This window comes from Pelophylax lessonae, assembly GCF_965119305.1.
Source record: "Pelophylax lessonae genome assembly, chromosome: 1".
NCBI classification, from domain to species: Eukaryota; Metazoa; Chordata; class Amphibia; order Anura; family Ranidae; genus Pelophylax; species Pelophylax lessonae.
The window spans coordinates 755,456,585-755,470,199 of NC_138768.1; the positions used below are offsets into that span (position 1 = coordinate 755,456,585).

At 43.8% G+C, this 13,615-nt stretch overlaps 1 protein-coding gene across 3 annotated transcripts in view; it reads left to right on the forward strand.

Moving 5' to 3' along the window:
- PDS5A (PDS5 cohesin associated factor A) overlaps positions 1-13,615 on the forward strand; it is a 337,552-nt gene that overhangs the window by 86,534 nt on the left and 237,403 nt on the right. For all 3 annotated transcript variants that reach the window (XM_082258623.1, XM_082258625.1, XM_082258624.1), the window contains 2 exons: positions 8,482-8,576; positions 13,114-13,259. In XM_082258623.1, the coding sequence (XP_082114749.1) occupies positions 8,482-8,576; positions 13,114-13,259 (241 nt within the window). The remainder of the gene's footprint in view (positions 1-8,481; positions 8,577-13,113; positions 13,260-13,615) is intronic.

Genomic DNA, 13,615 nt, shown 5'->3' on the forward strand with positions numbered 1-13,615 from the left:
TAAGGTCATGGAGTTGGAGGGAGCTGAAACTTTGAGTTGCAAAGAGACCTTAAAGATTTAGAGAGCATCTGTAAAGAGTGGACCAAAATCCCTCCTAAGATGTGTGCATACCTGGTAATCAACTACAAGAAATGTCTTACCTCTGTGCTTGCCAACAAGGGTTTGTCAACCAAGTACGAAGTAATGTATTGCTTTACTCACTGAAATGCAACTTAACATTTTGTATCGTGTTTTTTTCTGTATTGGTTGATTTTGTGGCCGGCATCCTGAGGTGGATGCTTAGTTCTGAGCTCTGGATGAGCAGGATTGTTTAGGCGGCTCACAGTGACGGGGAAGGTGGAAAATTCATCCCTAGACACCTATTACCCCACAACTTTACTTTTCACATGGGGAAAGTCGCGAGAAGGACCCTGCAAACTTAAAAATTTCTTCAGTTCAGCAGGGCCTCAGAGGAGTCAAAATGGCACCGGCCCCACAGCGCTGATACACAGCAGCGGCTGCTGCTGTGTCTCATGAGACAGATTCCTTAAGGCAGGAATATGCACAAGAGGGGAATGGTCACCCTGGCACATTGATTTTCCAGAGCCCGGTGAGACAGAAGAGGAAGCTGTACATTACAACTACTCAAGTGAGTACCTCTCCCTCCTTTATAATTACTCCACCTGACACAAATCTTTGGGGAACAAGTGGGTGCTTTTCCCACTGCTGGCCAGCCCAGAATTGATTCCACAATGAAGGATATGCTTATTACACTGCGGGGAGCTGTGCAGCATGACATGTCAAGCTTTATGAAACAAACTAAAGTTGAAATGGAAGCCCTAGGTAATAGGGTTGATAAAGTGGAATTTAATGAGTGATAATGCTCAGGCTCACAACGAATTAGTAGATGCCCATGATGCTCTGTTGGATGAAATGCGCACCATGAAAATAAAAATGGCGGACTTGGAGGACTGCTCCCGCCGCAACAATATTGCGTTTTTGCGGCATTGCTGAGTCTGTTCCTGCGGCGGAACTCTGCTCCTATCTACAAAAGATGATTGCTGAATTCCTCCCTGATGTGCAAGGTCAGGATTTGACAATTGACAGAGCTCATAGGCTCCCTAAGCTGTCCTTTTTGCCTGAGAGAGTACCTAGAGACGTCATTGCAAAAATACATTTCTTTCATGTGAAAGATCGCTTGATGCAATATGCAAGACAACGTGCCTCCCTGCCTGAACAATATGCAGGTATCTCACTCTACACAGATCTTTCCCAACCCACTGTAGCTGCCAGGAAAAATCTTAACATCCCAAAAATCCTGCGCAACATCAAGTAAAGGTGGAAGTTCCCTACTAAACTTGAAATTGAAAGGAACAACAGGACCTTTTGGATTTCTGACCTGGATGATGGCCTCTTCTTAATGAGAAAATGGACTACTCCTCCAGAGGTTGATGAAGACATTGCTGGCCAACCCTTTCAAGTGGGCAATTCGGGTTGCTGACCCTCCTACCACACAACCAGTTTTAATTTTGCCAGCAAATTTAAATTTAGTTTTAGTCTTAGTCTTAGGACTAAAATGGCATTTTAGTTTTAGTCCCATTTTAGTCTTCTGCAAGTGTTTTAGTTTTAGTCGTATTTAGTTGACTAAAACTCCAGTGCATTTTAGTCGACTAAAACTCATTTTAGTCATCTATAATGGAATGGGTGTAGTTCAATTGTAATTTGTAATGCATTATTTAAGCATTTCTCTACAATTTCCAAACTCATTATATACTACTGCTGGTCCTGGAGTGAAAAATCTAATATGTTATTATTTGATATTAAGCTTTGAGCATGCACCAGTGTCAATTTTGGCAGCAAATTTCGATTTAGTTTGTTAGTCTTTTGACTTAAATGCCATTTTAGTTTGTCGTATTTTAGTCATCTGAATTGTTTTAGTCGTATTTTAGTCGACTAAAATTGTCTTAATTTAGTCGACGAAAACGTTTTAGTCAACGAAATTAACACTGCACACAACGCTGTAGTTCCTCCGCCCTGGAATTATTACAACGAGCTCTCTGGGCCCCTACATGACCGTACTCCTTGAGTTGCTTTTCCCCTCCTAAATTGACAGAACCCGTCCGGCTGGACTATTGATCTTAACCCATTAGGGATGCGTATAGGATTTGCCTGTACAATGGGCTGCTGAAGGCCCTCTGTTGCCAGGGCGGCTGCCTGTATGTTCAAATTTTCCCCTTTTTTTTGTTGTCTTATTATTATTATTATTTTTATCTCATCGGCAAACCTTTTTGTGTTTGCACCATGCACTTCTTTATCACCTGACGTGACTCTGTGGCACTCCCTTTGTATACTTATTCCATTGTGTTGCCATGGTGCTGAAACTAGTATCTCTTAACCACTTACCGCATAGTAACGTACTAATACGTCGGTACACTTTGCGGGTTTATACCGGGATGATGCCTCTAGTTAGAGGCATCATCCCGGTACCGTGGTTTGAAGCCGACGGTCGGCTTTCCGTCGGTAACGACCGATGCGGCTTGGGACGTCCCCCCCCCCCCCCTCCCGCCACCTTCCGTGGCTTTGCCCGGGGCTCCCGTCCCACCGGGAGCCCCGAGCACCCAGCCGGCACGTCCGCCGGCTGGATGGAGTCCCGATGAATGCCGGAAACGGCATCGATCGGGGCTCCGATGATGTAACCCGGAGGCGGCATCCATGACGTCCCTTCCGGGTTACTGTGCTGCAAAAGGCGGCAAATTTAAAAAACGTCTGTATGCAAAAATGCCGTGTTCGGCGTTTTGCATACAGGGAAGTGTAGTGGAGGGGTCTAGGGTCTTTTAGACCCTCGATCCCTCCATAAAGTGTACCTGTCACACATATTGCTGTCACAAGGGATGTTTACATTGCTTGTGACAGCAATAAAAGTGATCAGATTTTTGTTTTTTTTTAAAAAAAAACCTGTAATAAAGTTTAAAAAAAATAAATAGGAAAAAAAAAGAAATTTTGCCGTCACCGTTAGCTCGCGCACAAAAAAAAAGTATACGCAAGTCGAGCCGCGAATGAAATCGCTGTTCAAACCCCACATGTGAGGTATCGCCGCGATTGCCAGAGCATGCGCAATAATTTAAAAAAAAGAGCTACACTCTACCTCTAAACTGGTAACCATTAAATAAATTTAAAGCGTCGCAGATTGAGATCTCTATTGACCGTAGTTTGTCGCCATCCCACGGGGGGGGGGGCGCAATTTTAAACCGTAACATGTTGGGTATCTATTTACTCGGCGTGACATCATCTTTCACAATATACAAAAAAAATGGGCTAACTTTACTGTTTAGTATTTTTTAAATGCAGTGAAATGTGATTTTTCAATTTTTTTCCAAAAAAATGGCGTTTTTAAAGACCGCTGTGCAAATACCGCTTGACAAAAAGTTTTGCAATGACCGACATTTTATTCTCCAGAGTCTTTGCTAAAAAAATATACATAATGTTTGGGGGTTCTAAGTAGTTTTCTAGGAAAAAATACTGGTTTTTAACTTGTAAACAAAGTGTCCGAAATGGGGCTGGGGCTTAAGTGGTTAATACAAAGGGGCTAAATAGCTCACACAAAAGGAGATCTCTTTGGAAAGATGCTGTTAACAAGCAGATATTCTATGCGTACAAGAGACGCACTTCACAGCATTGAACCCACCTAAATGCTCTCTCAGATCTTTTCCACATATTTTTCAGGCAAACTATTCTAAAAAACAAAGGTGTCCTGATGGCATTCAGGGACACTCTGTCCTTTCACTTACTGGACCTAGTTACGGATGTCAACGGCCGGTTCCTGATTTTTGTGGCAACCATCAATAACATTACCTATACCCTGGTCACACTATATGCTCCTAATACCCATCAACAAAAGTTTGTTCGGAAAGTGATGGAGAGATCAGTCCAGAGGGGGTATGTTATTCTTTGTGGAGACTTTAATATCACCATGGACCCATCTATAGATTCCACAGCTAGAACTCGCAAGAAAAAGTTGGCTCTGGCTCCCTATGTTTTTCAAGGGGACTTCCACGATCCCTGGAGGTGTTTGAATCCCACTGGACGGGATTTCACTTTTTTCTCTAATCCGCATTCCTCTTATAGCAGAATTGACTATTTCCTGGTTGATTGTAAGCTGTTAAAAGTATCTGATGCAACAGTTGATATTTTCTGGTCTGACCATGTGCCGATCACTCTTGAGATTGTGAATTGTCACCCCCAGGTTCAATACCTCTTTATGGAGGAATAATAGCTTTTTGCTTTCTGATCCGGCTTGCCCTGAGGAATTGAAGGTCTGCCTTCAGGAGTACTTTTTCTTCAATGCAAGGAGCTTGGTCGATATATTTAATCTATGGTGTGCTCACAAGGCATTCGTTTGGGGATTGCGAATACAGATGAATGCCAGAGTTAAACGTAAAAAAAACATAATATATATCGTCTCTTCTGGCGGAGATTGCTCGGCTGGAGAATTTACATAAAATTAATTTACAGGATTCGGTACTGACCGAACTCACTAAGGTTAGATCTGATCTTAGATTGGACCTGTTCGATAACCATGATACGTATATCCTAAAATTAAAAGCATCCTCCTATTCGCAGAGAAACAAACCTTGGAAATGGTTAGCCAGACAGTTGCAGCAACAACACACTAGAACCCGGATTTCCCAACTGGCTCATCACGCCAAAGGTACCTTGGCTATTAGCCCACATGACATAGCACAGAACTTTAGCGATTACTACCCCCTTTATTGTATAATTTGCGGGAGGACCCTGGTGTACATCAGCCCTCTCTAGAGGAAATGAACACTTTCTTGGACAAATTGAGGTTGCCCTCAATAGATGCATCGACCCTAGAATTAGTAAATAGACCTATAGACCCTCAAGAAATCATCAAGGTAATAAAAGATCTTCCATCCTATAAAGTGCCTGGCGCAGACGGCCTGTCCTCGGAATATTATAAAGCGTTCTCCGACATTCTCACTCCTAACTTGTCTAATCTTTTAAATGAGGCAGTCTCCACCAAGCAATTTTCCAAGGAAATGATGGAAGCTATTATTATTACTCTACCGAAACCGGGGAAAGACCCCACTCCCTCAACACTACCCGTCTATATCTTTACTAAATTCTGATGTGAAGATATAGTACTCGCAAATAGGCTCTTGGAAGTTACCTTGACTCTTATAAGTCCTGAACAGGTCGGCTTTGTTAAAGGCAGACAAGCACCGGACAGCACTAGGATGATTAATTTAATTCACTAGGCTGGGACCCATCAATTGCCTTCCGAGCTCCTTAGTTTGGACGCAGAAAAGGCTTTTGATAGGGTCCATTGACAGTACCTGGACAGAGTCTTGTATAAATTTGGCATTTCAGGCCGGCTTTACTCTGCCATAATGACCCTATACAAAAACCCTTCTGCAAAGGTATTTACCTCCTGGTTCTTTATCTAGATCCTTTGACCTATCCAACGGCACCCCACAGGGCTGTCCGTTGTCCCCAATCATATTCACTTTGGCCATCAAACCGTTAGCCGCAGCTATTAGAGCAGACCCTCTTATTAGAGGGATAACTAAGTAACCAGGAGCACAAAATAGGGCTTTTTGCAGACGATGTTGTTCTGTCGCTTTCCGATCCACAAACATCTCTCGCCCAAGTTCAAGACACCTTTGGCCAAGTATCGTACTACAAACTTAACACAACCAAATGCCAAGCAGTCCCACTTTATTTAACCCAAGATAACTTGGCCCATGTGAAAGCTCAATTCCCCTTTCAATGGGAACATAGCACCATTTCCTACCTAGGCATCCAGCTGACCATCCACCTCTGAACTATATGAGGCTAATTTCCCACCTCTACTCCGTAACATAACGTGATATGAAGCAGATAAATAAAGCACAATTATCCTGGCTAGGTAAAATGGCTGCATTTAAGATGCAGCTTCTTCCCAATCTTATATTTTTTCCGCACCATCCCAATATCACTACCATCTAGTTTCTTTGCGAAATGTAATACCCTTCTTAGGACCTTGATATGGTCTGGCAAAAGACCGAGAATAGCCCTTTAAACGCTGGTGAGCCGGAGAACCGTGGAGGCGCGGGGCTCCCCAACATCCCCTTCTATCATCCCGCCTCACTCCTTGACCAAATGCAATATTGGCTACAGGAACCACCGGACAAACTTTGGGTTTTCGTGGAGAGATTTCTACTAGTGCACCAGAATCTAGGGGCACTGTTAGCTGCCTCATCTTTGTCGTCCTCGACCCACCACATCCAACATCCTACTATTACGGCCACACTAACTGCCTGGCGGTCCTTACTGTCCATTCGCCATCAGACCCTTGAAAGGCGTAACTTGGATATTCCACTTGGGGGCTTACGAATGGATCATTCCATCCTTCTCAACGTTCGATTGGAAAAAGAATGGCCACAACTATTGGCTCAGCATTAAGGATAGCTCTCTCCCCGCAGACTGCTTTAAAACCGCACAAATTCGACATTTTCACAAAACTAACAAACTCGCCTTCCAGTTATCCATCCCTGCTGTGGCATGGGACTTCCTTAGGGGCCATGCTATATCTGGCACACAGGGCATATCTGTTTTTTTTTCTTTTTTTTTTTTTTACAACTTGTATATGAGCACCTAAGCACCTTCATTGGGCCCAAGTAGGACTAAATGGGAATCTGAATTCCAATTGACCTTTACAGATTCACAATGGGATAAGGCCATCACGGTCAACTATAAAGTCTAAATGTATGGATCATTGGGAACAATTTCTGAAAATATACCATGGATGGTACTTAACGCCTCAGGCTGTCTAAAATCTATCCCTCTTCCAGTGCATTGTGTTGGAGACGGTGCAATAAGGTAGGAACACTGTATCATATCCTTTGAGATTGCACCTTTATTCAACCCTTTTGGAAGGAAGTGGAGGTTTTGCTTGGAGTTTTTCTGGGCATGACCTTCTCTGTCTGGCCGGCTTTGGCACTTTTGAACTTGGGAATAGATCTGATCCCTCCGAAGTACCAGACTATAGTACTCCACATCTTGTTTGCTGCTAGATTGACCATCACTCACCATTGGAAATCACCTGAGTCACCAAAAATTCAGGAACTTACTTCACGGGTAAATACACAATGTCATTTTTAGAAGTTACTAGCTGTTAAAGATCATAGAATGCCTATCTTTAGCAAACAATGGATTCACTGGTTAAAGCATCCTAATGCCGCTCCTGATCTCAAGCCCAATTAGCCTGCTTTGATTTACTACCAAAGAGTATTTCCAATACTTTACCTTTCATATATTCTGTTAGTGTCACAAATAACATCTTGTAGAATTATGTACATGTCAGTCTATTATATGGTGGTCCGCAGATGTTTAGCTGTTGGAGGGTCTACCCCCCCCCCCCAACTGGACACAGTGTGTGTGTACCCATTTGGGGTGTTCAGGGGGGGTTGGGGGTGGCCCTATTAGAGAACAGCCATCAATGACCCCATCTTAGAAGTATTAATGCTATTCGTATATTTGGATTGCTTAATGCTGTAATGGCTTATCTTCATGGGCATGAAGTTAGATTGCATAACTGCACCTATGTACTACTGGCCATAATATCAATGTTTTATGAGTTTACTTTCCTTTGTTATTATTTCCTTTCCCTGTTTTTTACTATTTGAAATAATCTTAATAAAAACTATTTAACAAGAAAATATATCTAATGAATATTTTGTTTTAATGTGAAAAGTAACCACTTTCAAACGTTACGCCTAATGCAGTTTGTGTTATCAACCGCATTAGGACCACATGAAAGGCTACGGTTTTTCTTTAAAGAATAATTCCAGACAGCTTGGCCCAGTGTAACTATGTATATGACATACCTGGCTGATGCTACTGGAGATCACTGAAGTGGACACCGCTACTCCAGTGATTATCCACTTGCTTTCAGGTCCTGCACCAAGTGTCTGTTCTCCTGCATTGTGATCACAGGAGCTTGGCTTTTCATCACCGCAACTCAGAATGCTTTGCATTATCTGAATGATGGCAAAGCATTCTCTGATTGGTAAAGGGGGGGCAGTGATGTCATGCTCTCCACCTTGTCCAGTAAGAGAACGGATTGCATTCGTTCAGAAAATACAAAGCTTTCTCTAAAGGGTGCCTATGCTGAGTGGCTAACTTTCTTTTACAGTGTATCGGGCCAGCCACTCAGCATGGGTCCCGAAAACAAGTGGAGATCACAAGAGTGGAAAGTGTCTACTTCAGTGATTTTCAGCTTCAAGGGGCATCATCAGCCAGGTATGTCATATACATAATTACATTGGTCTAAGCTGGACCAATGAAACTTTGAATAACATGCCAATGCCTGAAATTATTCTTTGATACGTTATATAAATAGTTTAAATGCATGAAGTGCCCTCAGTGGACTAAGGAAAAGTTAGGTTTACATTTTATTTTTCATAATGCTTTATCATTGCCTTTTTTTTTCTTAACTAGGTTTAATGATATTCACGTTCCTGTGAGATTGGAAAGTGTCAAATTTGCAAGCCACTGCTTAATGAACCATCCAGATCTGGCTAAAGATCTTACAGGTAAGTTCTTAGAAAACTGGAGATCTGCTCATTTTGTTCCCCCCGCCCCCCTCCCCCCCACCACTAAAGACCAGGATAAAATCAGTCCTGCGGAGGGTCTGACTATTCTATTGCTCCTCTGCCAGCCAAAATAAGATATTTTAAAGCATAACTCCCAAGCAAACACCAAAATACTCAGTGTATGAGATCTGATTTACCTGTCAAGGATTTGTATCTCTCCCCATCACACTGCACAGTCAAGTGAATGAAACTACTTAAAGGCATAGTTCACCTTTTTACCAAAAAAAATTCTTATGTAGGTAAGGCGTGTCTGTGCCTAATGTGGGGTGCTATAGGTGTGGGCCATTAATGTACCTGACTGAAAATCTCCCAGCGATTGAATCTCAAAGTCCTTTGATGGTGGATATCAACAGTACCATCTGAGTTTTAGCAACATCCTAACAATAAGGCTGTAAGGGGACATGCAGATTCTATGAGCTTTCAATCAGTATTCATGAGGTATGTAAATAGCCCACACCTATAGCAAGGGCATTATTCAACTTTAGTCAAAACCTGACAGGATTGTTTTTTTCACAAGATGTCCCTTACCTAGGCAGTTTTGATAAAGGGGAACTATGCCTTTAAGGCAATGCATTGATCCTTTCTCCCCCCCCCAACCCCCCCCCCCCCCTCCCAGCCTGCTCGCTGGGTATTGCTGAGAACAGTCCAAATGATACTGCATACTCTACACCACAGCCCTCATTTTATGAATGACTCAAAATGCGGTGCAGTTTGGTACAGATGGCATAATTCGCTCAGTTTTAAATATGAACCTAGAGTGCTAATGTTGCGTAAAGTAGAGTGAAAACTGAGTCAGTACTGAGTGACACTTGGTCACCTCCAGTTGCTTGATCCATCTGATCTTGGGTGTTGTCCACCAGCTTGTCTGGATTTGCACTTGTCTTCTATTACTCCTAAATTAAATGGGACAATTTTGGCTCCTATTGATCTAGTGTTTCACACCTAAAAACTGTCAGATTAGTCTGTTGCAGTATCCTAGGCCCTAGGCCTTTAAGCCTCTGGACCCCTTTTAGATTTGTTTTCTGTGTAGGGATCGTATGCAGCCGGATAGGGATTTTTGCACATCGGAAATGCTTCGAGCTGCTATACCCTCTTAATGAGCAGTTTGTCACTAATGGCACTTTTCCACTGCAAGTACCTGCTTGGCTCTACTCGGCCCTGCTTGGCCCGGTTTGCTTTTCCACTGCTGGTACCGCATGGTACGGTGTTGGTACGGTGCGGTATGGTTTGCTTTTCCACTAAAGTAGTACTAAAGTTAAGTGGGTGGGATAACAACGGGGTGGGTGGGATTCTCTGAACAATCAGTGGCTAGTAGTGACTGCATGCAAAGGATTGTGGGATATGGTACCGGGTATGGTACCTGTTGGAACCACAATCGGGTAGGTACTGTTTTTGAGAGCCGTACCGTTCGGTTCCATGCAGTGGAAAAGCACCACCGTACCAAACCGTTCCTACACTATACCATCCGTTACCAGCAGTGGAAAAGCACAAAAGCGAGCCGAACCGTTCGGTTCCATGCAGTGGAAAAGCACCATAAGTGGTCCATGCGGTGGCAGCTCTGGCTATCAATGCGCTTACCATTCCGTTTAAATATTTTCCCATTGTTTAAAATGTATGAACAAAACATATCCTTCTATAGGAAATGTCCAGTCTAGTGCCCGCACAAAAGGTCACCTTTCTGGGCTACGACCTAGATTCCACACTTCAGAAGCTCTTTCTTCCTTTGGAAAAAAGTCAGAAGATAGACAGAGCTATGAGCCTATTACAGAGCAGTCGGCCTATATCCATAAGAAAAGCCATGTCAGCACTGGGGTTTCTAACGGCCTCAATTTCGGCAGTACAGTGGGTGGGACTTCACTTCACCGCCCTCTACAACTGTTCTTTTTGGGGATGTGGGACCGCACTCAGCTCTCTCTGGATTCCCTAGTGCGTGTACCTGTACCGGTCTTGAACCTGTCTCAGGGGTCCTGTCAGTTTCCAGAGTCGTCACTACGGACACCAGTGGCATCGCTTCTCGGCCTTTTGGCTAAGATCAAGTGTAGTATCTGTTCTTATCAGTTGGTATGGGCCTTAGCTAGTACCAGTATGACCGAAACCCGGAGCGCTCAGAGTATTGAGGTATGGGGAGTAGGTCATCTGGGAAAGCATGTGGGGCCCGCCGCCTCCTGATTTGAATGGGTTGAACTGTCCTAACCAGTTTGAAGGGAGCAGGAAAGCCGGTCTGGAGGGTGAGCCCGGTGGAACTGCTCCTGGATGTAATGGGCTGAGGAACAGGATGGCGAGGGGAGGGCTTTCTCTCCTGGGTTTTGATCTGGCTTGCTTGTGGGCCTGTCCCCAGTTGTAGGTAAGCTCTCTCTAAACGGTCCAGGTTCTGAGGTCTGCTGGTGGGGATAGGCTATGCTCGGTCTGGCCGGGGGCTGAGATAGAAGAAGCCCGTAGTGTAAGTGCCCCTGGGGTGGCAGCCCAGGGGTGCCTTAATTTCTCACTGGTGAGGGGCAGCTCGCTGTGAGTTCTTTTGGCACCTTGGTCACTGCACTATGCACACCTTTTTCACACCTGCCTCTTGGGACAGGCCTTTTGGCTTGCACCAGAGGAATTTTTTATTCCGGCTGGAAGGCCTGCCTTGGTCCCTCACATGGCACCATCGCACTTTCCCCACTTCCCTTCCCCCACTTCTGTGTTTGTTTGTCCTTTTCTTTGGAGTTTGTCACTGCACTGTCACCTTTTTTCTTTATTTGCACAGACTGGAGTGTGTGGGTCTTCGGGCCCAGCCTTAAGTCTTGGGAGGGGGTGGATATGGCCTTTTGGCTTAGTTCGCCCTCTCCCATGGGGTCTCCCTTCGGGGGAGCCCCACTTAGTACTCGGTGGGGGCTGTTTCGGCAGTCCCCCTGAAGAACGGGGTCGGTCTGGTTTCGGCCAGACAGACCATGAGTACCTTATGTCCCTGTCAGGAGCCTTGCGCCCCGGGGGATTGAGGTTTCGGGTCCTACCTCTTCGGAGGGAAGACCATACGTTGTCGCACACCCTGTGCTTTTTTGTGTTACTCACTTTGTGTGTGTGCACTTTTTTATGCACCGGGTGGAGTCTTTTGAGTGTGTTGCACACGCTACGGGCTTTAAAAAAAAAAAAAAAAAAAAAAAAACAGTGGCACAGGTTGGGGAGCACACTTGGACTCCCGACTGGTGCAAGGGTCCTGGTCGAGCAAAGATTCAATGCGATCTTCAAACTGGAGAGAACTAAGAGCAATTGAGCTGGCTCTCAGAGCCTTCCTGACAGAACTACAGGGACACAATGTGCAGGTCAGTTCAGACAATTCCGCAGCAGTTGCTTATGTCCACCGACAAGGGGGGACAAGGAGCAAGCCTCTGTGGGCTCTGGCAGAAGAATTCTTCAATGGACCGAAACCCAGTCAGCGGTTCACCTAAAGGGAGAAATGAACCAATTGGCTGACTTCCTGAGCAGAAAAACCTTAAAGGAAAGTGACTGGACCCTCAATCAGGACGTCTTCAAGTTGATCACTCAGAGATGGGGGGAGTGCCATGCGTGGATCTGTTTGCCTCCTGGCAGAATATGAAAACGTGGCTGTTCTCCCTTAACAGGTGGGACAGGGCGCTTGGAGTGGATGCGCTCGCTCAGAGCTGGTATTTCCCCAGATGCTATGTCCCGTCCCTTAGTATTGTTAAGGGCCAGATCTCTTCTCTTTACATCCTTTTTTGGGCTTGTTTACTTTTGTGGTCGGCCCTTAGATGGTTGACATGCGTTGACCACCTGCCTTAAAATAACTTTGTAGCTGGCATTTAGAAAGCTTCAATATTCTCTCCTGAATGCCTGTCTACCGATGTCTTAATGATCCTCCGGATCCTTTTTCAGAAACTGCCAAAAGTGTAAGCGAGCTCTTCCAGAGATTGTTGGAATTCCCACTCTGATCAAGTGCGCTGTGCAGTGCATCTCCCATGTTGCTCCCTCCATCAATCCTCTTCAAGAAGAGCTGTTGTGTTGTGTACAAAAGTCAAATTTTAGTTTCTGTGCAATAGACTTAAAGTAAAACCTCAGCGTTTTTTAGTTTAACACATTGAGCACAATAGAATAAACTTTCCCCAGTAAATTATCTGGTCAACTTCTTATCCCAGCACTAATTTTATTGCCAGCCATGCTCAGCTTATTGTATCTTATTCTGCATCTTATTATGCTAGCCAGAGGATACAAAAACTATCAGGGCTACACTTGTTGGGAAGTTTTTTTCTTTGCTAAAATCAGGAGATACCTTCCAACATTTGCCACCAAATAAAGGCCCAATTTATTCTGGAAAAAGCATATTTTTACCTGGGTGCATTAAGTAGTTATGTACAGTTTTATGAACACATGCTAGAGTTGCAAAACTGCTTTCAGTTAAGATTTGTTTTACCTTCAGGTATTAAGGGGTTTATATCACTTGATACACAAACCTTTTTTTGATATGTGCATATTTTGTCTGCAGAGTTCCTGAAGGTGAGGTCTCACGATCCCGAAGAAGCAATCCGGCATGATGTTATAGTAACTATAATAACTGCTGGGAAGAAAGACCTTTCTCTAGTAAATGACCAGCTACTTGGGTTTGTACGTGAGAGAACATTGGATAAAAGGGTAAGACGGAATGCTTCTGTACATTATGAATTTAATGAAGATCGCTTTTTGAAAACGTTTACTATTTGTACATAGTTCCTCATTGTTTTGTGTTTTTGTTGCATTGTTTCATCATTTTTTTTTTTTTAAGTATATTTTTAAAAAGTGCAAGCACAGTGTGAGACTTTGGAATATCAGGGAGCTTAAACACATGTTCAATTCAACTTGAGTGTAAATTATTAGTTTAGTTCATATTTGAGCTTTGCTGTTCTTGAGACGTTCAAGTTTTCCCTCTTGAAGCAGTAGTTAAACCCAAAAGCAAACATTTATTTGCATTTTACTATTGATTAGAGGTGGCTGCATTCATTGTATTGAAC